We start from the raw sequence: 25,243 nt of genomic DNA on the forward strand, positions 1-25,243 counted from the left end.
CACATGGTCAGTTGATCATAATTATTAAAAAAAAACAAAAAAAAAAAACAGAAAGTTAAGGTACCTGGTCATAACGCAGCAGGACATTGGGAATTTCCCTCATTTGAATTCAGAAACATCAAACTGTTCACAATGGGAACACAACAAAGGGCGCACACATATTTCAAAGACACTGGATATTCATTTTAATAAGTACTCTTGGTATAGTTTCTAGTGCAAATGTCTTAGTAGCTTAAATGAGAAAACTAACAAGTAACTTTTCAGTTAGATAAAGGGCTTGTTTTAAGTAAAGAATTCTATTAATGGAAAAATGCTAATTATGAGTTAAATAATCTACCAGTGGATCTAGTACTTGGTTTGGTTTGTCTTTTTTCCAAGTGTACTAAGATGTTTGCACTAGAAACTAAACCAAAAATACTTGGTAAGGTTTTATGTTTCAGCAGTGAATGCTTCGATTTTATCTCAAATAGGTGACTGTAGTTGATGTTAAAAGAAAATATGGTGTTTCAACTGGACAATGACCCCAATTTGTACTGATTTTAGAAGGAATTAAACAGGTTAATGTAAAGATTTTTAAAATATTCAATGTCTGCCAGTGGAACTAGTACTTTTTAAAATCAATATTAAGTAATTATTACTTAAAACAAACTCATATATCTAATAAGTTAAGTTGAAGTTAGTTTTGTCTTATTTAGAGTTTACCAAAATATTTGCACTACAAAGTAGACCAAAAATGGAAAAATGGTAAGATTTTGTGTTTTTGTGGTGTATGAAAATATCTAACCAGAACACAGGTTCTGTATATGACTTTAGTATATTTTATTTGAGCAGCAGAAGTAATTTCTGTGGCAACATCAAGGTGCGTAAACAGACTTAAGGCTGCAGCAGCATTATGAGCTACATTAGTTGTTATATGGGATCAGAGACAGCAGGAAGTGTAAAAATAAAGCTCAGGAGAGGCATATTTAGATCAAGCGCTTTATTTATACAAAATAATAAAACTCAGTCGTCCTGAGTCACATTCTAGACTTTGGGAAAATAGTTTGAACCAAATCATTCAGAATGGAGTAAAAAAGAGAACGTTGATTTCTTTTCAGTTTATGGCTCTACGGGTTGTTTTGGGGATTGCATACTTAATTATCTGATGAAATGTCAAATGGGCTTCTGTTGGTAAAGTCATAAAAAAGAACAACTAACTTAAAGCAGTAGAGGCAAAACTGTTTGTGGCAACATTTTGTTGTGGAGCGCTGAAGGCATCAAGGGAATAATTAAAGTAGGATCTTGGTTTGTCTAGCTTTGCATATAGGAGTGTAAAAGTACACAGTCTTGAACAGTTCTTAAAATAAGGTAAAAACAACAACAGATGAACAAAATTTACATTTTCAGATCAATATTTGCAGATGCAGCGTCTGTCCCATTACACCAGCTTGGTTCTTACCTTTGAGATTCATCTCTACCCCCAGACCAGCTAAATCAGGGGTGTCCAAAGTACGGCCCGGGGGCCATTTGTGGCCTCTGGACAATTTGAAAGATACATATTTGGCGTCCAGGACAAGTACTTGATATAAATGGACACTTTCTTTCTTTACTTAGGACAAAATTATCACAAACAAGTCAAATGTTGGATAAAGTACAAAGGATTTGCTTTCTGGATTCTCTTCAAGAACCAGAGACTTTTACACAACAGCAAACTTTGCTTCACCCAAATCTGCTTTTAATTAATTCAATAAACTTGGCTAAATACAAAAAGAGTGACCCACACAGTGACATTTTAAAGCGCAGTCAAGTAACTATGTTATTTCCAGTTTTATGTATGTATCAAAAACAACTTAAAGGAAGTTTGACTTTGCATCATAGCCGTATCTTAAAGTATCACTCAGTAACATTATAAAATGACATAAAGCTTTATAAAAGTACATTTTGCATAATAGCTCTCATTTTAAAATTTTTAATTTTTTTTTGTTGAAAACTAAAGTCAATTAAGTGATTTGAGACCTCTTGGAACCCTTCCCAGTTTTATTTGCAATATCTATATTTTCAGTTTTTATATTTCTTACCATAGTTTCAATATTAATGCTTCCATTTACATTCCTTTTTTTTTTTTGCAATAAAGGATTTTCTATTCTATTATCTGTCACAGATGATGTTTTCCAACATTTTCAGCTTTTGGTAAGAATGATGCAATATGTCTAAAATTGTTCATCTGAGGTTGTATATACCCAAATTTTAAAACAATTTCAAGATGTTTTTATGTCCTTGCATGTTTTTCCGCCATGCTGCCGAGTCTTTTCTCCCAGGACTGAAATCTGCTTCAGGTGCGTTTGATTCAAACGGTTTAAACTCAGCAGTCAGATCTCCAGTTGACGTTGTTGCAAAGTGAATTCACTCGGCCATTTTCCAGTGCCAGTGCCAGACGGTTGTCACCATCCAGTCAGGAGAAGCTCCTGGTTTTAGCTCTCCGTGTAATCTGTGGAGAGGGAGACAAGCACGCTTTTAAAAAAAGAGCAGAAACTGGTTTATATTTTTTGAAATTCCTGAAGAAAACACAGTTTGTTTTTCAGTCTCAGTTGAAAACTTAATAAAACTTTAGCTTCACCTGATTCAAATTCTGTAAAAAAAAAAAAGAAAAAAGCTCCAGTTAAGTAAATTTATTTGCACCTTTTAATGTATTTACTTCAAAAATGTTAGCAGTATAAAGTAACAAACATAACAGGAAATGCACAAGACTCAACTTTTGTAACCACAATAATATTAACATGTTTGAAAAGGAGTAGAAAGAAGATAAAAACTTATGAACTCCATAAACTCATACTATATTTTCAGATGGACCCTCATTATTAGATATCAAAAAAGAAAAATATTAACATACTTAGGAGTTACACAAATTGAAAATAAGAAATTTACACAGTATAAATATATATTGTGATATATTTGAGTCTAAATTAAAGGATAGGGCTATTATACGCCACTGTATATAAACACTGACTTCATCTATACATAAATATATACATTACTTAATATGTAAATTTATTTTCAGCCTTCTATAATCTTACTCATTACAACAATTCTTACTCATAGATTTCTATACACATTACAGCAAACATAGATCTATATGAAAACATAAATCTAAGAGACTTCAAAATCAAGGTTGATTAATTTTCACCTTGAAATTGTCTAAATAATATTATATAAAAAGGCTATGTGGTTAAATTAAAGATCTTCAGAATATGCCAAATTTTTATCCGATTAACTGATTAATCATCAGAATATTTGATTATTGAAATAATCGTTAGTTGTAGCCTTGCTGAATAGAAATCCTTCTCACTCTTCAGATTTATATTTGCAAAAAACTGATTTATTTTCACAATTACTATGTTGGTTTATCACATAAAACTCAACAACAGAAACACTGACGTCACTGGTTGTAGCAGTAAACTGTGAAAAAGTTTTAGAGGATGTGAATATATCTGCGATTCAGTGTAATAAGATTGTGAAAGAAGGTTTCTTATCCAGCTTAGCAGTCGGTCGGCTCGCCTTTAGGATAATGCTAACAGGCTTTCTCAGACCTGAACCCACGGGGACAACAATCTGGCCAACCAGATCGGCGGTATTAGGCAGAACCGCCACACGCTGCGGCCCAACAACTAACTGGATTACTGGGGAAGAGCAGAAAGAGGCTTTGACTGAGAACCGATTTCCTCCGTTTTGTTTAAGCAGCAGTTTCACAAAAACCAAACCCAATCCTGGACTTTTTGAATGGCTGTATTAGAGCCTGGGCATGGAGGAAGTGAAGAGGTTTTTCTTTTTTTACTCTCTTGGAGGATTTAATAAAGTTTTTCTGTTTCTGCAGAATAATGTATGTATTTGACATTAATTTAACTTACATTTAAGCCTGTTGCAATAAGCAGTTAATCGCATCATAAATTAAAATGAGTTTGATCATTTCAATTCTGAAGATTTTTTTCCCCTAAAAGAAAATATTTATTTTTTACATATCAAAATGCAATTTATATTACAACAAAACATTACATTTGTGAGAAGGAAGAAAACAAAAAGTACTGCAGGTTAATAAATGAATATTAAAATATTAAGACCGTGCATGTGTGTGTGTTTAATGACATAATGTGTTGAATAAAAATGTAATAAGCAATTATCGATTAATCATTTAGTCGTTTGGTCAGTTAAAATGAGCTCAATAATTTCTATTCTGATGATTCATATTTTTTGAAGAGTAATTTTGTTGGTTGCTGTGTTTTATTTTCAGTTCTAGTGTTATTAAGTGTTCTTTAAAAGTTTATTAGTTTTTGAGAGTGCTAACTTGCATTATTATAAAAAAAATATATATATTTTTGTTTATTCCAATAATTTATTGTCCAGGAAAATTTGTTATTCTGATAATTATAAAAGTAACTCTTTAATACTATGTTTGCCAGAAGACTCAAATGTTTCAGAAAAATACTAGATGTGCGCCATGTTAGGAAAACACAAAACTGTGATATTTTCGCCAAGAAATTGTGATGATGACAAAAGTTAACTCACATTTTCCATGTTCTCCTTCATCAGAAAGCTAGCAGCTTTCTTTGTGAGCTTTAGCATCTCTCTCTGAATAAAAATGTACATTAGGTTTTTGCATTAATCGCAGAAAAAGTCTGTCTGCCAGAAGAAGTAAATGCAGACTTTATCTCCTGCAACTAATGGTTATTTTATTAATTGATTATTCTATCAATTATTCTGACGATGAACACATTAATCGGATAAAACATTTGGCAAACATTCTGCAGAGTTTTCATTTAACCACTTTTTTAAATACAATATTAAAAATACATTAAAAGATGCAAATAAATAATATAATTCATTAAAATAACTTCTAACATCAACATTTGAAAAGTTGAGCCCTTTCAACTTGATTTAACATCAATTACAGGAAGTTGTTGTTTTTTCACGGTATCTGAACCAGGTGAAGTTAAACTACGACTTTAGGAGTTCTTAGTAAAACATTATTTACATCTTAAATGAAAAATGTTTGTTTTTGTTCAGTTTTGGCCTAACCACTGCTCTAAAAATGCAAGGTGCCTTTTTTTTAAGTCTGTATACTCAAACGAATCGATTACTAAAACAGTTGATGATTATTTGAATAATCAATTAATCACGATTAATCAGATTAGTCGTTTCAGCCCTTTATCTGAGATATAGGTCTCATCTTCCCTAAGCGTTGCTCCACATTTTTCACAGTTTGAGTTGTGAACTCACTCATAAACTGCAGTAGCCAGTTTCTCCTGAGGGCTCCCGTCTTCTCCAGAGGTCACCTTGAAGATTTTGGTGGCCTCTGGGTCGTCTGGACCCTCGTGTGACGACAGGAACCAAAACCTCATGACGACGAAGCAGAACTTCCTACCTGCAGGGACAGCAGGGAGGATTTATGGACAGCAGGGAGGATTTATGGAGACGAGACGCTGCGCCTCAGCTAGCAGCAGAAATTATGTAAAAGCTTTGAAGCGGAACTTTTCAGTAGAGCTGCATGATTTAAAATATTCTCAGATTTTTTTATGCCAGTTTTCCTTTTAATTTTTCTTTTCTATAAAAAAGAAACTACAAATGACAGAAAATATTTTCAAAAAGTGGATTTTAGTTCAATCATCCCTTCTGAATACAATAGAGTATTAGGGTCAGGCTACGAGACTTTTTGGTTAATTATGATAATATAGTCATAATATTAGCAGAGTAAAGATTAAATTTTGCCAGAAATGTCTTAAAATTAAGTGAGAAATTTTTTTTTAATTTGAAAAACCCTTTGAGAGTTATCAGGATCTCAGATTGTCTCATTCTTTCTTCAAAATAGTCGGTTGTTTGATTATTTCTGCTACTGATAACTTGATGCTGATGTGTTAAAAGATTAAGTATTTCTATTAAGTAAAACATATAAATATAACGTCAACATTCCTCATTTGAATTTTTTTATGATGGAGTGGTCATAAAATTTCTTCTTCTAATATTATCACTTTATTTTTGTTGTAACAGACCGTAAATTATATAAAATTTATTTTCCAACTGTGTGGATTGTTCATAGATGTATGTTTGTTTAGATGTGCACTATAAAGGTTGTTTATAAATGTTTCTGTTTCAATTTAACGGCATTTGTCATCTTCAATTACATTTTTTCTTTTGTATATTTTTGGACCTTATAGGATGCCATAGCGAAGAAAGCCTGACCTTATAAAAGCAGTAATTAGTTCTAACAATAGCTGGCTAGAAAACAACGACTGTCAGCAGGATTCAAATGTTTGTTTGCGGCGTTAAAGAAACAAAAATAAAGTATTATGAGCTCATGTTCTTGTATCTAAATGTTTGTATATATGTTTTATTTTAATCATAATGTCATTCAAGTGTATTCTTGTAATATTAGAACTTTATTCTCATAATTAAAAATAAAAAAATTGTAGCCTGGCACTACATATTTCATTGTAGAGTTGACCTGAATCCATAGTCCACATAAAAAGAAGTTTTAAAACAAGATGGCGGCCTTAGACATAATGACATCACTCTGAAACACCCCTGGAGTGAATTGGTGGGGGAAAAAAATGGCATTTTCAAAAACCAAAACATTTTCAGGATGAACACCTTAAAATTAGAGTGAATCTCTGAAATTCTGTGTTTCCCATCAGAACTCACCGTATTCGTCGAAGACAACAGAGATGTCCTCCGGTAGCACAAATATGATGTCCTCCATTTTGACGGCGAGCTGCCTCCTCTGCGCCTTAGTGAGAGGCTTGCACTTCTCCTCCACATATTCCCTCATCTTCAGAAACAAAATAATTAGATTTCTAGTTTGTTTGTTTTTTTAAATAAAATGTTTCTGTAAATTGTTGATGTGACTCAGCATTACACCTGAAACTAATCAGGAAATGTTTTGTGGGTAAATTTTGGGTCTCATTAATGTGCTACCTCATCGGTCACGACCCCTTTCAGCTCATGGTATCTCCCTCTGGACATTTTGCTGGAAACATGGACCAAAGCCTGGGATGGAAAACGAGAAAATACTTTGCAAAACTTTGTTTTTAATCAGACTTTTATATCATGATTATCTTTTTTATTTAGTTTTAATGCTTCTAATTTTATTTTAATTGTGTTATACGTAGATATGCGGCAAATAAAACCAAAGATTTTAACAGATTCTTGGCTTTGTTTTGGCTATTAGTCATTGTATAATTACAGAATCTCCCACAAATGAAAAAAAAACAACTATTGGCTGGACAATAAATCAATAACAATATTGATTAACCACAATCGACACATATCAGTAGATAACATGTCTGACAGAATATTCCACAATTTCACTGACCTCTGATCCAGAAATGCACAGCATTCTGGGGGATTTAGGCAGAGGAAAGGCTTCAACTGACTCACTCGGTTACCTAGCAACTCACTCACTCACTCACTCACTCACTCACTCTTTGGTTACCTAGCAACAACCTTTTCAGTTACTTGTGCAGTAGCAGTTTAAGGTTTCGCTACTGTGCCTCATAACTGCTTAAAAATGAGAAGGTGAACTTGCAATGTTATGCCATTATTAATACATTACTTTAAAATTGTATTTAAACAACAGTATTATTGTTTATCGCAATAATTACTGCGACAATTTATCGCCTAGCTAAATTTATCATGGTCAGAGTTGGATAGTAACTAGTTACTATCCAACTACATTTACTTGAGTAACTTTTTTGAAAAAACAAAAACTTTTAGGAGTATTTTTACTGTGATGTACTTTTCACTTTTACTTGAGTAAAATTTCTTAATTCTCTACCCACTGAATGAAAACAAACATGTTTTAACCAAAACATATCAGACACAGAAACACGCCTGCAGTTTCTGTTAAAGTTTCATAAGTTTTTATTGAAACTGATCTTTCAATAAAAGATCAGTTGTTGGTACTTACTGCCATATCAGCAGGTGAATATTTAGAAATAAATTATCATTGCTATGTAAATAGTTGAACTTTTTCTGTGTTATTGTTTTTCACATTAACAGGTTTATGCAAATTTACATTGACCTTTGTATGACTTTCATGCAGTTTGTTGCAGTTAAACAATTTTTTTTTTTTTTTTTTTGGGTGGGGGGGTTGTAGTTTACCTGTTTCACTCCTCTGTGAAACTCTGCAGAGTTGATGTCCACCTCAAAGTAAAGCTCAATCAGGAGCGTTATGACCCTACACCGGATCCAGGTGAGCGGGTCCGGGATGCCCACCACAGAGACGTGGGGCTGGGATCCGGGGCTCCCCGGCGGCTCCTCGGCTCCTGCCCGGGAGCTGAACAGTCTGCATTTCTCCCCGGCAAACACGAACCTCCGCTTGGAACATCTCTGCCCGGGTTCCGCGCTCAAAGGATTCCCAGGACCCGAACACAATCTCCCCCGCTGTTGGCACCGGAACGCCGGATCCCTGCTGCAGATGGAGCCGCTGCTCCAGGCCTGAGCCCCGGCTACGAGGCTGCGGAGGTCCCGGCGTGCAGCGAGGCCGGCGAGCCGCTGCATCAGGGCAGCGACTGGATCAAGAATCGGGTCACTCCCCGCATCCGCCGGTTCTCCAGCCGATGGTAACCTTACGCAATTCACCCCATGTTCTACCCATAATGCTTTTAGTCAACATGACGTGTACGGTCACTGCTGCTGCATTCAGGTACTGTAGGAAACTCTACAACTGCAACCAAATTGAAACTTTTTAGAAAAGGCAGCCTTTGTATAACATATTTGGACTTATTTAGATAACTTTTAACGGAGAAATTCAAGTTATATAAGAAAACATCAATACACTTGAGAGTTTGTATGTAAACAAATTAAAGCTGAAGCACAAAATGCATTACTTTTCTTTGGTTAGATTAAATATTTTAGCTGATATGAACTAAATATTAATGTTTTCTACTTGCTTTCCATAGAAAAGACGTGTGCTTTTAACTTTTATCTCATAGCTCTAAAGAAATGATCTTGTTGACAAAATAAAAACCTTTACAGTTTCTATATTTTTATGTAAAAAATGCTTCATGATCCCAAACATTATTAATTTGGGTGATAATTTTGCGTATTTATTTACAGCGCCATTGTGCTTCTAAATCTTTTTATACTTTTTGTTTTTACGATAACAAGCCCACAAGATTTTTGTTATCAAACTTTAAACCAGGATTGCGTTGCTTGCTCAGTAAATATATATTTACTTTGTTAAGTAAAAGCACATGTCTTTTACAACTTTCGAACCACACAAATATTTTAAAACCTTTAACATTTTAGTTGAAGGATTTTAAATAATCGTTCAAATTGAAGGCAACAAAAGTGTTTCTCCAAGCGTGTCCAGCAGGTGGAGACAAATACTAATTTATTGGCGTCACTGGATCTGTGTTTTTAAAGTTTGTGAAAAGCAGCGAACTAATTTTATGTCGGTCTCGGTTATATCCAGCAGGAGCATCTGAAAAAATAAAACCAGTAGAAAACGACCAGTTGCACAAGCTGTTTCTGGCCTTTAGTTTTTGTTAGAAGCTGCCGGAGATCATTTAGATATAAAACCTGATCAGAGTCATATCGTGTCGTTGGCAAAACGGTTTCAGCTATGCGCGCGCACAATCTGAAGCAAAAACACACGATTGATGAATTGATCGATGAATTGACGGTTCAGCCTGCAGTATCAGAGTAAGTATATAAGATTCGCATCACATTTCCGTGACTCTCTAGTGTTTTAATTTACTAACCCCTAATAGATTCATGACATTTCTCTAAAAATCCTCAATTTAATTAAAGCTGATTGTCAAGTTCCTAAATCTATTACATGTTCTTCATTTTTGTTAGCACGTCTGCTAAAGATTTGCAGCAAGTTTCTAAAAGTGAGCTTTCCAGTATTACTACCTCCGTCCTCGCTTTCCTTAACAGCGAGATAAAATGGGTCTTAATCCAAACTCTTCTACAAACATAAAGAAGCAGTGTTCAGCTTCTTTGCACCACAAATCTGGAGCAAACTTCCAGAAAACTACAAAACAGCTGAAACACCGAGTTCCTTTAAAAGCTTAGAGCTGCTTCTGAACAATAATAAATGCAACATTGACCTACACGTTTCGATACTGGCACTCCTCAAAATGTAATCTGGTTTCTCAAACGTTGACTTTTTGTTGTTTTTATAACTTCTTATTCTTGTGTTTTTATGATGTAACACAATTTGAAACTGCCTTGTTGCCGAAATGTGCGATTGATGGGATGATTTTTTTTTTGGCAGAGTTTCAGTGTTAAACTCCGTCATTATTGCTCTTCCTACAAATGTAGTCTTTCCCATTTTGAAGAGTAGCCTAGAGAAAAGTGCTCCTGTGTTCCATCATGCATCCAGTATTAGAAGTTTTAAAAATAAAACACAAATAACAGAAAAAAAAAATCTTCTAACCGTCTTTATTTTGTAAAAAATGTTTTGTGTAAAACAATAACTTAATATTCTCCCACTGAATAAAAGAAGTCAAATTAAAAGCTGTATTTTTCTGGAGAAATTACGCTATTGCGATCTTTCAAACGTAAAACGTGCAGGACGTTCGGTGACATCAGGAGGAGCTGCGTGTCTTTCGTTTCGTTCCCGCTGCCGCGGAGTGGCGCTGTTGTCCACATTAAGACCCTCTGGGTCACAGCAGGGTTGAAGATATTCAGAGGAAAACCTCCAGAGTGTGCGATGCAGGTCCGTTTGAACACGGGGCCTGGGTTTGTTCAGTAATCATGTCTGCAAGCTGCAGTCGCAAATTTAAACATTCCTGAATTTACTTTTATATTTTTGGTCGTGGTGGGATTTCTCTGAAGGTTCCCACACATCCGCAGCGACTTGTTTTTACACCATATCAAATTGGTTGAATAATTTAAAAAGTCTAGATGGAGAACACACTAAAAAGAGACTTATAAAATCGTTGCTCCTTTTAAAATATGCTTTTTTGTTATATTTTTTTAGTGCAGGGATTAAAATTCCAACAAAAAGGAAAGAGGTGCAGCTTTAAATACTCACAAAATATTAAGAAAGACATTCAAACCTCTATTTCTGACAAAAAGTGTAGAGGTTGGATACATTTGATCAGCAGATTTAAAATGTTTCTTACCTCTTTCATGGAAGACCTTAAAGAGTAAATTTAACTCATCGTCGTGAGGGGCTTTTAGAAGAACTTTGTGCTGGCGAGGATTGCATTTTTTAATCTGAAAATATGTTGTTTTTGTAAATTCAAATTTAGTCTGGGCTACAGGTATTGGTTTTTGTGGGAGCTGGCAGGGAGCCTCACAAAATAGCAGGCACAGGTGTTGATCAGGATAAAAAAAAGAAAGAGAGAGACGGATAAGATTTAAATTGTGGTTGTTGAGTGAATCTGGCGTATCTATATTTAAATGAAATCACAAAGTTTGGAGGAAAATCATATTTTCTTCGTTTTTTTCACTCAAAGTGAGGGTTAATAATTAAAATTAAGCGACGACTAACAAGAAGGAATTAGCTCCAAAATGTTCTTAGTAATAGTTTCTGCCTACAAATTAACATGTTTTTTTTATTTTTTAAACCATGCATAAATAAAAAAAAGGAATAAACCTAAATTTATTATTCATCTGAGATGTGATTAATATGCAAAATTATGCAAATTAAGATGCAATTAGGCTCCAATTCTCTGGTGGAATTTTCCATTATAATTTAATACAAAGTAACAGAGTAATTGGTGTCACGTGTAATTACGGTTACTCAAGTGCACTTTCAGGCATGCAAATGATTTGCTATATGTTGGTTATCCTATGCAAATGCACCATGTGGTGTTTTAACAAGTCAAGGAAAGCACAATGGTTACCCAGCGGGTTTGGAGCCACGCAAACACACCAGGATGTATATTTTAAATGAGACACGGCGGAAAACTTTGAAGTGCCCGGATTATCGCCACGACGCAGACTTTCATCTGTCCCCAATCGATTAGTGAGAGGAAGCTAGGCTTGGTTTGTGTTTTTTTTTGGGGAGGGTTGGAGGAGACTCGGAGTTAAACTGTTGCTTCAGTTCGCCATGCCGCCTCAACCTCAGCTCTTCTTCTGTGTCTTCATTATGAGTGTTTGATCAGTGATGCTGCAAATGTCAGCGGCGAGCAGGAAAACGTGTCGGGTAATTACGCCGTGACAAACTTTCCAGGGGCAGAGAGACGAAACCTGATTATGTAACTGATATCTGTTCAGATCGGACGAAGAAGTCCTGGGAAAACGCTCAGAGGAAAAAAACCAACAAAAAAAAATCCTACTTGGGAGGCAAATTGATTTTAAATTGTTACAGGGCTGGTTTACATGTCCTGACATCTTTCTTTCCTCTCCAGCACACACACACGCACACACACACACACACACGCACACACACACACACACACACACACACACACACACACACACACACACACTCTGTCTCTCTGCTATCTGTCTTGTTATGATCAATGCTCTGAACAAAGACATCCTCCCTCCCTCCTCGTCTCCCTCCTCGCCCCCCGCCAGCCGCCTCACCCGTCCTCTCCGCCTCCACTCTGTGTGTCTGCCTGCATGCACAACTCTCTCAAAGAACATAATCCCTCAACAAAATGGAAACACAAAGGAAACTTGAGCTCAATCCTATAAACGCACGGACACAGCACACAATGCCTCCTCCCACCCGTCCCCCCGCCTCAAACTGCCTCCCCAACAGCCATAAATGCCCCGTGGCTCAGATCAGGCTTTATCAGGGCTCTTCTTCTCCTCCTACATCCATCCATCCATCCATCCATCCATCCTGGTTTAGACTCTCCTGCCTTGGCTGTAAATGTACTATCGTCTCTCATTCCTCCACACAGTGACTAAGAGTGATGAGAGTCTCTTATTTAGAAACAAAACGTCATCGTTGCTGCGTTAAAGTTAAAGGTGAGTCTAGATACTTTAATACGGCGGGGAATTAGAATAAAATGAGCAAAATAAGAGAATAAAGTCATAATGTTATGAAAAGAATAATCGTACGGTTACCAGAATAAAGTCGAAATAACTCGAGAAGTCATAATATTTCTAAAACAAAATCATGTGAATGTGAATGAAGTCGAAATAATACATTACAAAAATAATGGTAATCTCATAATAATCTTTTTATTATAAGATTATTACGATAAATACGTCCATGTCACTCACTCCTACACCAAACAAAGTTTTCTTTCAAAATCCAACTCAGATAAATATACTGTTTTTTTTATCTGATGCATTTCCGCTCCCCAACCTGTTGCAGTGCCGCCCTGGGCCACTGCCCATATCAAAAATATGTTTTGGGATCACTGCATCATTACTTTTCCCTTGGTTTCTTTATCTTGTATCATTTATTTTTCTAAGAGTCTGGGAATGCACTTTCTTTAAATGCCCACAAATAGTCAGTTTACTTTCAGTTTCAAGCATCTGGCATCCTGAAGTGAGTCAATTAAACCGTACTGGGTCACTGATTTGTGGAAGTTGCAGTGTTGATGGGAAAGCTTTTCAACATTTTTTCTCAAATTGTGAATAGTTTCAAATCAGAAGTAAAGCAAGAGGAATATTTCCACAGGTGTCTTCAGACTCAAATCAGGAGGCAGATGTTACATGAGCTTTAGTTTTCCAGAAAAAAGGTAAAGCAGTAATAACAGGGTGTTGTTGTGTTTTCTTCATGAAGACAGAGAAAAGAAATGTTCTTTTCCAGCAGTTTGAGTTGAGAGATGCCGTTTTCTATTTTTACTCTGCAGAAATAAACCGTTTATTTGCCCGTCTGACAGTTTGTATCTAATTAAACTGAGTGCAAACTTTCACACGTGAAAATTTATAATTTCTAAAAGTGAATATGTTCATTTAGAAAGCCTATCCAGACTGTACCGCTCTTCATCACGCATCATCCTCCCATCGAAACTGTAAGGATAGATGTATAATTTTAACATTTCTTGTTGATTTTTTTTTTTTTAAATCAATTTATCAACTTCAGAGGTGAATAAAACCTGCTCTTGTTTGCACTGGGTGTTCTGGTAATGTTCTTTACTTTTAGTTTTCACCTGAAACAAATGTCAGTGTGTTTGAACGATTCATCTTTTAGCTGCTCCTACAGACTAGTAGCAGCATTTAGCGAACACATGATAAAACTGGTCGTACATGGCATAATGGAGGAGGGTTGTTGTGGAGCTCGCCAAAAGAAGGAGCTTCTTAAAGAGACAGACACCCAATTTCAAGACATCAAATTGCAAAGTCAAATTACTTTGAAGTTATGTTTGATATACGCAGCATTTTTATAAAAACTGAATGTAATGGTTACTTAATTGAACTATGTGCCTTGAAAATACATAATACCGCTCATTTAATTATCTTTAAAGCAACACAGATGTTAAAAAAAGGAAAATGAGAATGTTAAAAACTGTTAAAGATCTGGTAAAGTTTACAACTTTTTCCTCGTTAGCTGTCCTGACTCGATTTGCCCTTACCTGGTCTTCACCAAAAGTCACGGTGAAACTCATACACTACAATTACATGACTTTTTGTTAAGAGAATATAATTTTATTAATCAGATTTTAAAGGAGAATCCTGTAATAGAAAAACCTTGTGATGACTCAGCAAGAAAATATTTTAGTAGTTTGTGTGGCAATACCAACTTTGTTCAGTTTAGAAAATATTAAATATTAAAAACTGAGTTTTCTGTAGGATCGGTACTTCGCTACACTTTAATCTATCAAACTATAAAAACTATAAAGACTACAAAGTATATTTCTGCAACATTTTATCCAAAACTCTGCAACCTGATTTCTTTAAGTTGAACAATAATTAATTTTAAGATGCTAAGTTTGTTTAAACTGTGTTTATGAAAGTAAAAGTTGAACTGGTTTTATCAACTGTTTAAGAGGGAAAGTTAAAATCCAAGAGGAAATGACTGCAGCTCTTTAGGTTGTTTTGTACAGATTTTAGTATATTTTAAATTTTTGGTTAGTTGGTAAATAGTTGTTTAAAAATTGTATCCAAAATAAAAGGTTTAATAAAAGGTTATTCAGCTTTTTTTCCCTGGGAGCTTGACATTTTTCTCTTTTACGTCTCAAACGTTAACAGCTCTGACAAATAAAATATATGCTGAACGACGGCACGCTCAAACTAAAGGAATCAAAACTTTACTTTATAGTTTAATGAAAATTAAAGAATCGCCATTCAGACATTTTTAATCATCAAAGAGATTTTGGGATTTCCACCTTTTGGGTTGAAACTGTTTTTTTTTTTTTTTTTAACTTTCTTACCAAGTAAAATGTTTTCTTTGTATTTATCGGCTGATATACCTTTTGGGATATCCCCATTTTTTCTTTCTTTCTTTTTTTTTTTTTGGTGTTTTGCGTAAAACCTCAGTTGAGTAATGTGACCAGATTTAATCGATTTGAAGCCATAAGCTGTCATATCTAGACGGGAGAGCCTCTGAAGTGTGATAGCTGTAATTTTATTGTTTGATGACGCAACAATGGGTGAAAAAATATGCTGACTTTGTATTTTATGCTGTTTTTGAGGCGCCGCTCGGCAACCTTTTGTGGTATCGCACGTTAAGGCACATCCTGACTGGTGCAGAGCTGATGCAGAGTAGCGGGCTTGCAGACGCTCAGGCCATCAGCGCTGACTAATCAAAGCAGATTAGGCTCATCGGCGCCGTCCTATTAGCTTTTGGTTTTACAAGAAAGCCAGAAACATTTACAGGAACTCCGAGCTGTTGGTTCGAAACATGTCAGCGAGTGATGTTATTACTCTGAAAATCACCCGACTTCCTCGTCTGATCCTGTTTGGCCACAAGAGGACTTTTTTTTTTCAGTGTGAACTTAAAGATGCGAGGTGCTGCTCTGACTCTTTGCACAGGGCGACAAAGCAGCAAACTCTGGAACCACTTATCAGTTCATTTTTGTTTGACCTCACTACGCTAATCTTGCATTTGCAAACTCTCTGCGGCTTTAATTTGATTATACTTCGTCGCATGTGGTGAATAAGTGAACTGAAGATGGCTTGTGGCTTCGCTAATGTAGGTCACCAACAAGTTTCCATGATAGTTTGAACGGTTGTGCACTCGTTTATTTTCTGTGCAGCTCCAGCAAAACTGATCCCCAGTGTTTGCCCAGTGGATCGGTAAAGCTGGAGGTCAAAGGGCAACCTGAGCTACTGCTGCTGCTGCTACTGGGGTTCATGTGAATGTGGGTTCCTCTCTCCGCCCCCGTCTTCTCCTTCGGCTCCGTTCTTTGGGAAGGCGAGGCAAGCTCGCCCCCCTCCCATCCTTCTCTTCCCCCAACCTGCTGATTAAATCAAACCTACGTGGGGCAAAAGCGAGATAACGCAGACAAAGTAGGCCGCCTTCGCTCGCTGTCACAGGAAGAGGAAGTGCCCTGGTGTGCCTTCACCTGTGCTCGGTGCCTCGCTGGCGATGCCGCTACAATACGTTGCACAGCTGGAGACGAGACGGCGGGCGCGTTAGATCACAGAGCAGAGACGTACGCGCGTCTTCCTGCGTCTGTCGGCGCGTTGAGTGACCGACCGTCTGAGGCCTGAGAACAAAAGACGAGCAGAAACGGAGAAAAAAAAAACGCTCTTCATGCACCTCGTTAATCCAAATAACCCACATTTGATTCCCTAAAAAAAGAGATTTGTTTGAATTTCGTTCACACATGTCTCTAAACCCAAATGAATTTGGACATTTAGCCACCAAAGTGAAGGAAAGAAAACAGCTTTGGGTTATTTTATATATTTTCCCCACATTTATCTTGCCAATTCCCTCAAACATCAGAGGTGTGGAATGGCGAGTCCTTCGCTATAAATTCTATAAATGTCTGGTCTCTTTTCATGGATTACCGTCATTTGCCATCCACTATTGTAAGCGCCTGCCAGGCTGGCTTGGCATTTCTGGGCCCGTGTTTCCAACCTTGATACATTTGCCAAATGAATATTTGAAGCCGTAATTAAATTTATCCCACCTCTACACCTTCTGTAAGATGGCCACCTTGCACATTCCTCACAAGAAATATTTCAGCTATTTTCTAACGTGTGTCTAAAAGGAAAAATGGAGCGTTTTGACATTTTAATGATTTGAAAATGAGTTTTTTTTTGTGTCACAGAAATAAATCTGATTTTAGGACACTTGAAAATGCCCCTTCTTGCCTATTCAGACATAAATACTCTTGAGAGGGGCTTTTAGATCCCCCCTCTGGCTTCAAGCAGGAACTCCATAAAATGTCAGTAAATATTCAAAAAATTTTGGCATATAAAATGATGCCAGGATCGAATACATTAAGCTGCTTTTGACAGACAAGTTACCATTTCAAACAACAAAGAGAAGGCGTTTAAAATCAGCATTAATGTGGTTAAAAAAAACCCTGCTCCCAGCAAAACATCTGCAGAAACCTCAATGTTTCTCACCTTTAAAACCAGAAACTTCTCACAATTTATAAACAAAAATGTACAGAATACGAAGATGTTAAGAAGTTTAGCTTTCATGCAAAACCTTAACATCTTACCAAGTATTTTTTGTTTAGTTCATAGTCCAGATATCTTAATCCACTTGAAATAAGACAAAACTAACTTACAATTTCTGCAACTAACTTAATGCAAAGTTGATACTTTTAATCAGAAGATTGATGCAATACTGCAAAAACACAAAATATTACCAAGTTTTTTGGTTTTGTTTCTAGCACAAATATTTTGTTGCACTTGAATAAGAAAAAAAAAACTTGCAAGTAACTTTTCAGCAAGATATACGAGCTTATTTTAAGTCAATAATTCCTTAATTTTGATTGAAATAAAAGTACTAATTCCACCAGCAGATTGTTTAGCATATAAAACCTATTTTTCTGTATATTTGAGATCAATGTCCAGTTGTTAAGCCAGACTGTGTTCAAGAGTTAACCATCTGACACCTGCAGATTAAAAAAACAAACCAGGAGCTTTTAACTTTTGGAGATCACCAGTATCTCTGTCCACAGTGAAGCCAGTTTTACGAAAGTGCTGTTGCAAAACAAACCCAACTTCATCAAACCTGACTAAAATGTGCAGCTGTTTATGAGAACAAACCAACGTTTTATAGTCAGAAAGGACAACAGTCGAGGTCCTGCCACAGTGGGGGGGCTAGAGGGAGTTTGGGATTTGAAAATTGCAACAATTTTCAAATCCCACTTTCACACCGCACTGTCAAATAAACCAAACGCTTTGAAAAACCTGTTCCCCTCCTCACCTGTGGTGGCGCTGCACCAAGAACTACTGATGGAGATGACTGAAAAACCTCAGAAGAAGACATGAGCGCAACTTCCTTTTTCACAAAATGTAAACAAAAGTGGAGCGGCGTCAGATTTTAGCGGTTGTGGGATTTCTCTTTTGTCTTCGGTAAAAGACCACAAGACATTTCTCTTGTTACCATTAGACTCTCGTGTTTGCTTTGGTTTTACCCAGAATGCCCTGCACTTTAGTCTACTTCCTGCTTTTGCCGTTCACATTCAAACCGCACCAGAGTTCACCTAAATCGACCTGACACCGATGTTTGTAGGTGGACCAGAGTTCACTTTTTTGGTTCACACCTCCACAAAAACAAATCAGGCTTTCTAGGCAACTAGAATTCGATTTAAGCAGACTAAACAGGGCTGGTGTGAATGCAAATCAGCATTAACATGGATTATAATGGATGCATGCAAAAGACAATGATTAAGTTATCTGACAAGATGAGTGTGTACACAAGTCAAAGAAAGCTAGATGTATGAAACCTGGTGGTAACTGGCTGTTTTTCACAATGCAGCGACTCAAAATGTTCATCAGGACTAAAAACTTCAGCTAACATTTACTTCAGTTCTGCTGATTGAGACAAAGTATGTTTAAAATGGGTCAGTTTCAGGAAACAAATGAATTTAAATGGGCATCAAGAACTTTTCTGAGAACAAAAATCCAGCCGGCAATACACCGAAAGTTTCTGTTTGACTACAAAAAAATGTGCTAGAGGTGAAAATCATTAAACGCTTGGGTGTGTGGTTTATATGTTAGAGTTTGAACACTTAATCTTGATCGTGTGTGAAGCAAAATCCAAAGTTTGTGCACCCTTTTCTTGTTTTCAATGTTCAATCAAGCTGTCTGTTGCACACCTTTTTCAGCGTACAAAATTAAATCAGCGTACGTTTTTGCAAAGTTGACACTTTCAATGTAACTTTGCATTGAAAATGTCATTATTTACCAATTGACACTTCATGACAAACATTCATAAAAACTCCTTAATGTTTATGACAACATCATACCAGTCTTTTTCACACCCCTTCAAATAAAATGTCACCCAAAATCTTTAGATTTGTAATATATAAACACATAGTTTTATAATTTGCTGTGTATCTATTTATTTTTAGACACACAGTGACTCATAGGTAAGTGGTGTTGAGGTTTATGACCATTTAAAGCAGGTCCAGAGTCCTTTATTTCCAGAAGAAGAGCTGATTCTTTTCGCCGCCGCTGCTGCCCTCCCTCTGAAGCCTCTTAGTTACACTTTGAAGGAGCCCACTCCTGATAATTAAAATCCCAGAGACTCCCAATGATTACCGGCGGTTTGCCTGCACTTTTGAGTTGCACTTGTGGTGACATAATTCATTAGTGTTTGTACAAAGAAGTGATTTAGAGTCTTTAAAGTGCTCCTCCATGCAGAATAACTATTAAAGCAGCCATATGCACGTACACTCTGAGCGTTAAACGGTTTGTTGAAGTCAGTCAGGGTACAAGAGATGATAAACATAAATTATGACTAATACACTGCACCAGTGGCTTTTTGAGAAGGAGAAAAAAAAACACTGACATAGGGAAGGCACTTTGGATTTGCGCCCCCTCCTTCGTCTGTGTTTGCTGAAGCGAGGATGTAGGAAGCCCAACACAAATGGCGCGGGCATCACCTTGAATATTCAGATGGGTAAGCTAATTGTTTCTGCCTGGATACGCCGTTGTCATTACCTGGCTTCACTTCTGAGCTCCCTGAAGGCGACGCAGATTGCCTTTTGTCTTTATTCACCTCCATTAAAAAGTTTCGGAGCGCACAACGAGACTTAACCATCCCAATAAATGTTATTTCTTCTGCTCCAACAACCTGCGGTTCGCGTGCAAAGTGCAAACCAGTCTGCAGTTTTTCTGACAAACACAAACAGCGAGGAGAAGGTGATTTTTACCACGCAGCAGCTGGTGCAAATGATCAAATTTTCAGCCACATTTACACCACTGTTGTCACTTTGGGGAGGCTCAGTGCTTTTTGTTTCCTGTCTTTTATCACACATTAAAAGAAGATTAAATTAATTCCTGCTTTCAGTTTAGTGAAGTTGCAGCTTTTATTCTTCTGAAAGTGGAATATTTCGCTATTTGGAGAGCTTGGATGAATTTATATCTGTCAGAAATGATCACAGTTTAATTTTTGTCTAACTCTCTGCATCTGCAGAGTCAGATAATAATCAGATTGATGCAATATTGCAAAAAAAAAGAAGCAATTTTACCAGTTTTTCTTGTCTTGTAGCACCTGAAATAAGGCAAAACTAACTTACAAGGAACTTTTCAGTAAGATAAAGGAGCTTGTTTTAAGCCAATTACTCCTAAATATTGACGGAAAAGTACTAGTTACATTGAGAGATTATTATTATAAAACTAGTACTTTGTAATCAATTTTAAGGAATTAATTACTCAAAATATATTAATTTTCACCTGTTAATGATGCATTTAACATCTTAAATCTAATTACAGTGGAAAAATACAAAATCTTACCAGCTATATGTTTGTCTAGGTTCTAGTGCAAAAAGTCTTATTATGCTTGAAATAAGACACAATTAACTTACGAGTTACTTTTGAAGAAGATATTAGAGCTTGTTTTAAGTAATTAATTTCTTAGTATTGATGAAAAACTACTAGATTATTCCCCTTATAGCAAGACATTTTCCCCATTTTATAAGTGAATTAATCTGACAGAATACCTTTTCATCAATACTGAGAAATTATTTGCAACATTTGCAATAAAATAAAATTTTGTATTTCTAAGTGTAACAATATTTAATATGTTGAATACATCATTAACAGTTCAAAATTAATATGTTTTAAGTAGTTAATCCCTTAGAATTAATAAAAAAGTACTTGTTCCACTTATTTCAAATGTAGCGTGGGAAAACGTCCTGTTATAAGCGAAATAATCTGCCAGTGAAACTAAAACTTTTTAATGAATTTGAAGAAATTATTGCTGCAATGTAAGTTAATTCTGTCTTATTTTGAGATATTTGCACTAGAAACGAGACAAAAACACACTTTTTTCCCCCAGTGAAATAATTATGAGCTGCAGCTTTTTATATTTAACAAATGCTAATTGTACTTAATGATTTATTCTCTTTGTCACTGCTCTTGACCTTTCTTCCGCCTCTTTTCCCTCCCATTTGCAAGAAATATGACGGCCTCCCCCGTCGCATTCATCACTTTGTTTCCCATTTTTGTTCCGTGTTTTTAAAGGAAACCGCAGGAATTATTAGCAGCTTAGCATCGAGAGGCCTCTAAGTAGCTCTTGGGGTGTAAGCCTCCCTCCCAAGTCAAGGCCAACAGCGCTCCCCACCTCCTTTTCAGTCATAATGTACACCTCAGCAGGGACATGCTGTGATCCCTCACTTCTCCATGCTAAATAATCATTTTCATTCTTACATTCTGGTTTTCCATTCACGTAAATCCACTTCCCTGAAAAAAAAAAAAAAGCAAAACAAAAACTCCCTGAAAATATTAACATGCTGTTAGACAATAGTCCTCAGAAAGGATGAATCAGCAGATGATTCCCAATTCCTTACAAACAACAGGGGATTGTATTCAGGCTAAATGTGTGTGTGTGTGTGTGTTGGAGTGGGTGAAGGGGAGCTTCTAGCAGCAAAAAATCCCAAACCCAGAGCTGTGTGATCTGTGGGAAAGCCAAAGCGCGAATGCAGAGCACCTCGCCCGAGTCTCCAGACGGCCTGATTTGGGAACGCCGTGAAATCCGTGGCACCTCTCCTGGCTTCCTGGCTGAACGGCTGCCATATCTTGTGATGGACTGAGGCAGGAGAGAGCGAAGCAGCCAGGGATGAATACGGCTTAATCTTTACCCAGACCACATGTGTGTGCATGATAACATGGTTGCTTTCTTCCTGCGCAGGGTTATTCTCCGCCAGCTGCCAGGTTAGCTGCCGCGCACAGCCGTGTTTCGCTGCGATATTTGCCCGCTGTAAAAGGAAGTATTGCACCTAAGGTGGGGGCTAATGCATGTTTTTGGAATTGGTGGTAATTCCTGACACATTTCGAGAGACAGATAGGGTGTCTTATAGCAAATGACAATATATGTAAAGACACCTAACTCCCCCCATCCTCCTCTTTTAGTTCCTAATATTTTATTTGTGAGGAGCCTCATTGCATCGGAGATGAAGGTTATTTTTATATTTAAATGGCAGCATTGTGATCAAAAGCAGCAACACATGGAAATACCTAAAAATGCACAACTAATGTGGGACTCTGGGAAAACGCTGCTGAGAAAACATCACGCTCACTTCCTAATTTAGATCCAAATATCTGTGCTGAATGTGCAGTGATTTTGATGAACTTACAGAAAACAAAGCAAATTAAAGCAGCTTTATCCTCACTGATATGAAGATATTTTTATCTGTGCTTATGCTGCAAGCAGCTGCTCTTCATCCATACGTTTTTATTTTTTTATGCACTCAAAGCAGCTTGGTGTAAAATTTCTCTCTCTCTCGTGTAAACTTCCTCCTCCTCCTTCTCTTCCACTCATCTGGCCGGCTGCACAAAGCCCATTTATTATGATTGCATTATCATAAATGATTTTATAACATCTGCTTGTCGATAATTATCGCACAAATCCCGAGCCCCCTGACCTGTGCTCTGGATGAACCCCAGGTGTAAGGCAGACTCGGGCTAATGAGTGGCTCCGCGACGGCACATTGTCCTCACATCAGTGCACATGAGCACTTCAGTCGCGCGCCCTGATATTAGCCTGAAAATGGAGGGAAAACGCATTAATGAAAAGTGTAGCGTTGAATAAAATTACGGCTGCAAAGAAATGAGCATGAGATTTTCTGGGATTGTTTTCCTGTAAAGTTCTCGGTTACGCCTTAAAGTTTGCATCAGTTCTCTCTGGGTACTCTGGTTTCCTTTTATATCGAGTATAAGAGGATAGCTAAAAACACGACTGTTAGGTTAACTTGTTTTTCTAAATTAATTTTGAAAGACAATAAAAAGTGGAACATTTATTTGGAAGAACATGAACAACTTGTAACACCTTTTTGAAGTTTGACCTATTATGCAAAATTCACTTTTTGTACATTCTTATTCTTCCATTTGGGTCTCTACTGCTTCTAAAAACATTCCAAATAGCTTAAAAACACCAGCCAAATTGTTTTTGGCAATAAGTTCATGTTTTTTTATTTGGTGCCTGCAAAATGGAATGTTTCAAAAACTTCCGGAATGCAACTTCAAAAATCAGTAGGCATTGCCCCTCACCTAGCAACCCCAGTGAAGCTCAGCACGTTACCTAGCAACCCCAGAATTCCACCCTGTCACCTAGCAACCCAAGTGGAGCTCCAGCACATCTGGTCGGCTAATTTACCTTCTGAACAATGGCTGCTGGAAAGCACAAAGTGTTTTCATGTTGACTTATCATCCAGAAGCCACTTACTGCAATCTTGTTGGTTGTGCAGGAAGCTCTACTTCTGCTTTTCAAAGATGTACGCATCTGTTTGCAGCAATTTATACAGTAGGTGGTGAAAAGGCTCTTACAGAAAAGTTCCTGGTTTTCACATGGATGACACACATGAAACAAGATGACTAAAATGCTTCTTTTGAAATGTATTTTTGGGTGACAACAGAGGTATGTTGACGTATTCCATACTTTGATTCTCATATGTACTTAATGAATTTGTCTATTGATATTTAAAATCTGCAAACCATGCAAACAAATCTCAGAAGACTCCGCTATACATCACGGAATGCATCAAGACATCCTTTCACCTTTAACAAACATAGAAAGTTATGATTATTTGTGAACTGATTTTTTTTAATCTATCTACAGTATAGTTAGCTGCACAGTTGGTAGCTGTTGCATATTTATGCTGGGGTTTTTTTTTTCCGTCTTTTTTTTTGAATAAGTAAATACAGCTACATTTCGATTCTTAGATGAAAAATGTTTTGCTTTTTTTTACGTAGTTGTTCATACTACTAACTAAAGCCGATCGACCACGATAACGTTTTGCTGTGAACGTTCAGCGACCCGCATGCGCAGAAGAAACGAACGTTGAGCAGCGCACTGTTTACGGAAGTAATAATGGAGGGAGCCGTTCATGGATCGATTTTAAAGTTTGTTCAGCAACGGGAGCCGACAGTATCGTCAAAATATCATAACATGACTACGAAAGCTTAAAAAAAGAAGGAGAAAAGAAAAGAAAGAAGAGAAAGCTAGTAGAAGTGCCTTTTTGTGGAGCATTGACTGCAACTTCTGTCTGTAAGTCTGTTTGAATGTGTAGTCAGAGTGTGATGCGCTTCGGTGACAGATTTCTTTCATAAGTTCATAATAATTTTAAGTCATTGTTTTTGTTCAGATTTACCATGTGTGGCTTCTTCTGGTACAAAAATGATGAATATCTAGCGTTAATGACGTAAAAGTAATATAAAATGAGATTGTTGAGACTCAAAACAATCATTGTGTATCCGTATTATTATGGAAATGGCACAGATCGGATTTTTGGGGGAATGGGACAGTTCAGATGGAAAATAAAATCGGGTTTTGGGTCGCATTTGCCTGTTGTTTTTCTGTCTAAAGAGGCAGGAGTTTCTCAAATTATTGTCTTCCATAATTACCACGTCATTTTCGATCCATTTTCAGAGCAAAATCTGATCTTAAAAAAAAATATTAATACAAAGTGTGTAACAATAAAAACAACTCGCAGTGCATCAGCTGCACAGGCCCACGTTACAAACCTTAACTGAAGTGTTTGAAGCCTCTGAAGTGATTCACTTTCTCCACAAGTGTGTTTTTCTCTCGGAACACCGGTGTTGTTTCAAAGCAGACACAAGAGCAACGTCAGACTCACCCTAATTGAAAAGTTAATTAACTTTTTGAAGGCATCAGCTGTCATTTCTGCACGTCAGACTCTGCTTGAGCTCCCCTGAGACCAACTTCATATCAGGCTTGACGGCTGGGAACCTTCGCTGGGCTACGAGGGAACATTTGGTCATT

At 36.8% G+C, this 25,243-nt stretch overlaps 1 protein-coding gene across 1 annotated transcript; it reads right to left on the minus strand.

The window, feature by feature from the left end:
- Positions 1–964: 964 nt before the first annotated feature.
- LOC106929569 (m-AAA protease-interacting protein 1, mitochondrial) lies at positions 965–8,630 on the minus strand. Its single transcript, XM_015006602.2, has 5 exons — positions 8,128–8,630; positions 6,943–7,014; positions 6,670–6,796; positions 5,251–5,395; positions 965–2,467 (listed from the first exon to the last, which is right to left on the minus strand). The coding sequence occupies exons 1-5, from the start codon at positions 8,524–8,526 to the stop codon at positions 2,383–2,385; spliced, it is 828 nt and encodes a 275-aa protein (XP_014862088.2). The 5' UTR covers positions 8,527–8,630; the 3' UTR covers positions 965–2,382.
- Positions 8,631–25,243: the final 16,613 nt, after the last annotated feature.

The sequence above is a fragment of the Poecilia mexicana genome, unplaced genomic scaffold (assembly GCF_051168715.1).
Source record: "Poecilia mexicana isolate PSO_F unplaced genomic scaffold, ASM5116871v1 scaffold_16, whole genome shotgun sequence".
Taxonomy (NCBI): domain Eukaryota; kingdom Metazoa; phylum Chordata; class Actinopteri; order Cyprinodontiformes; family Poeciliidae; genus Poecilia; species Poecilia mexicana.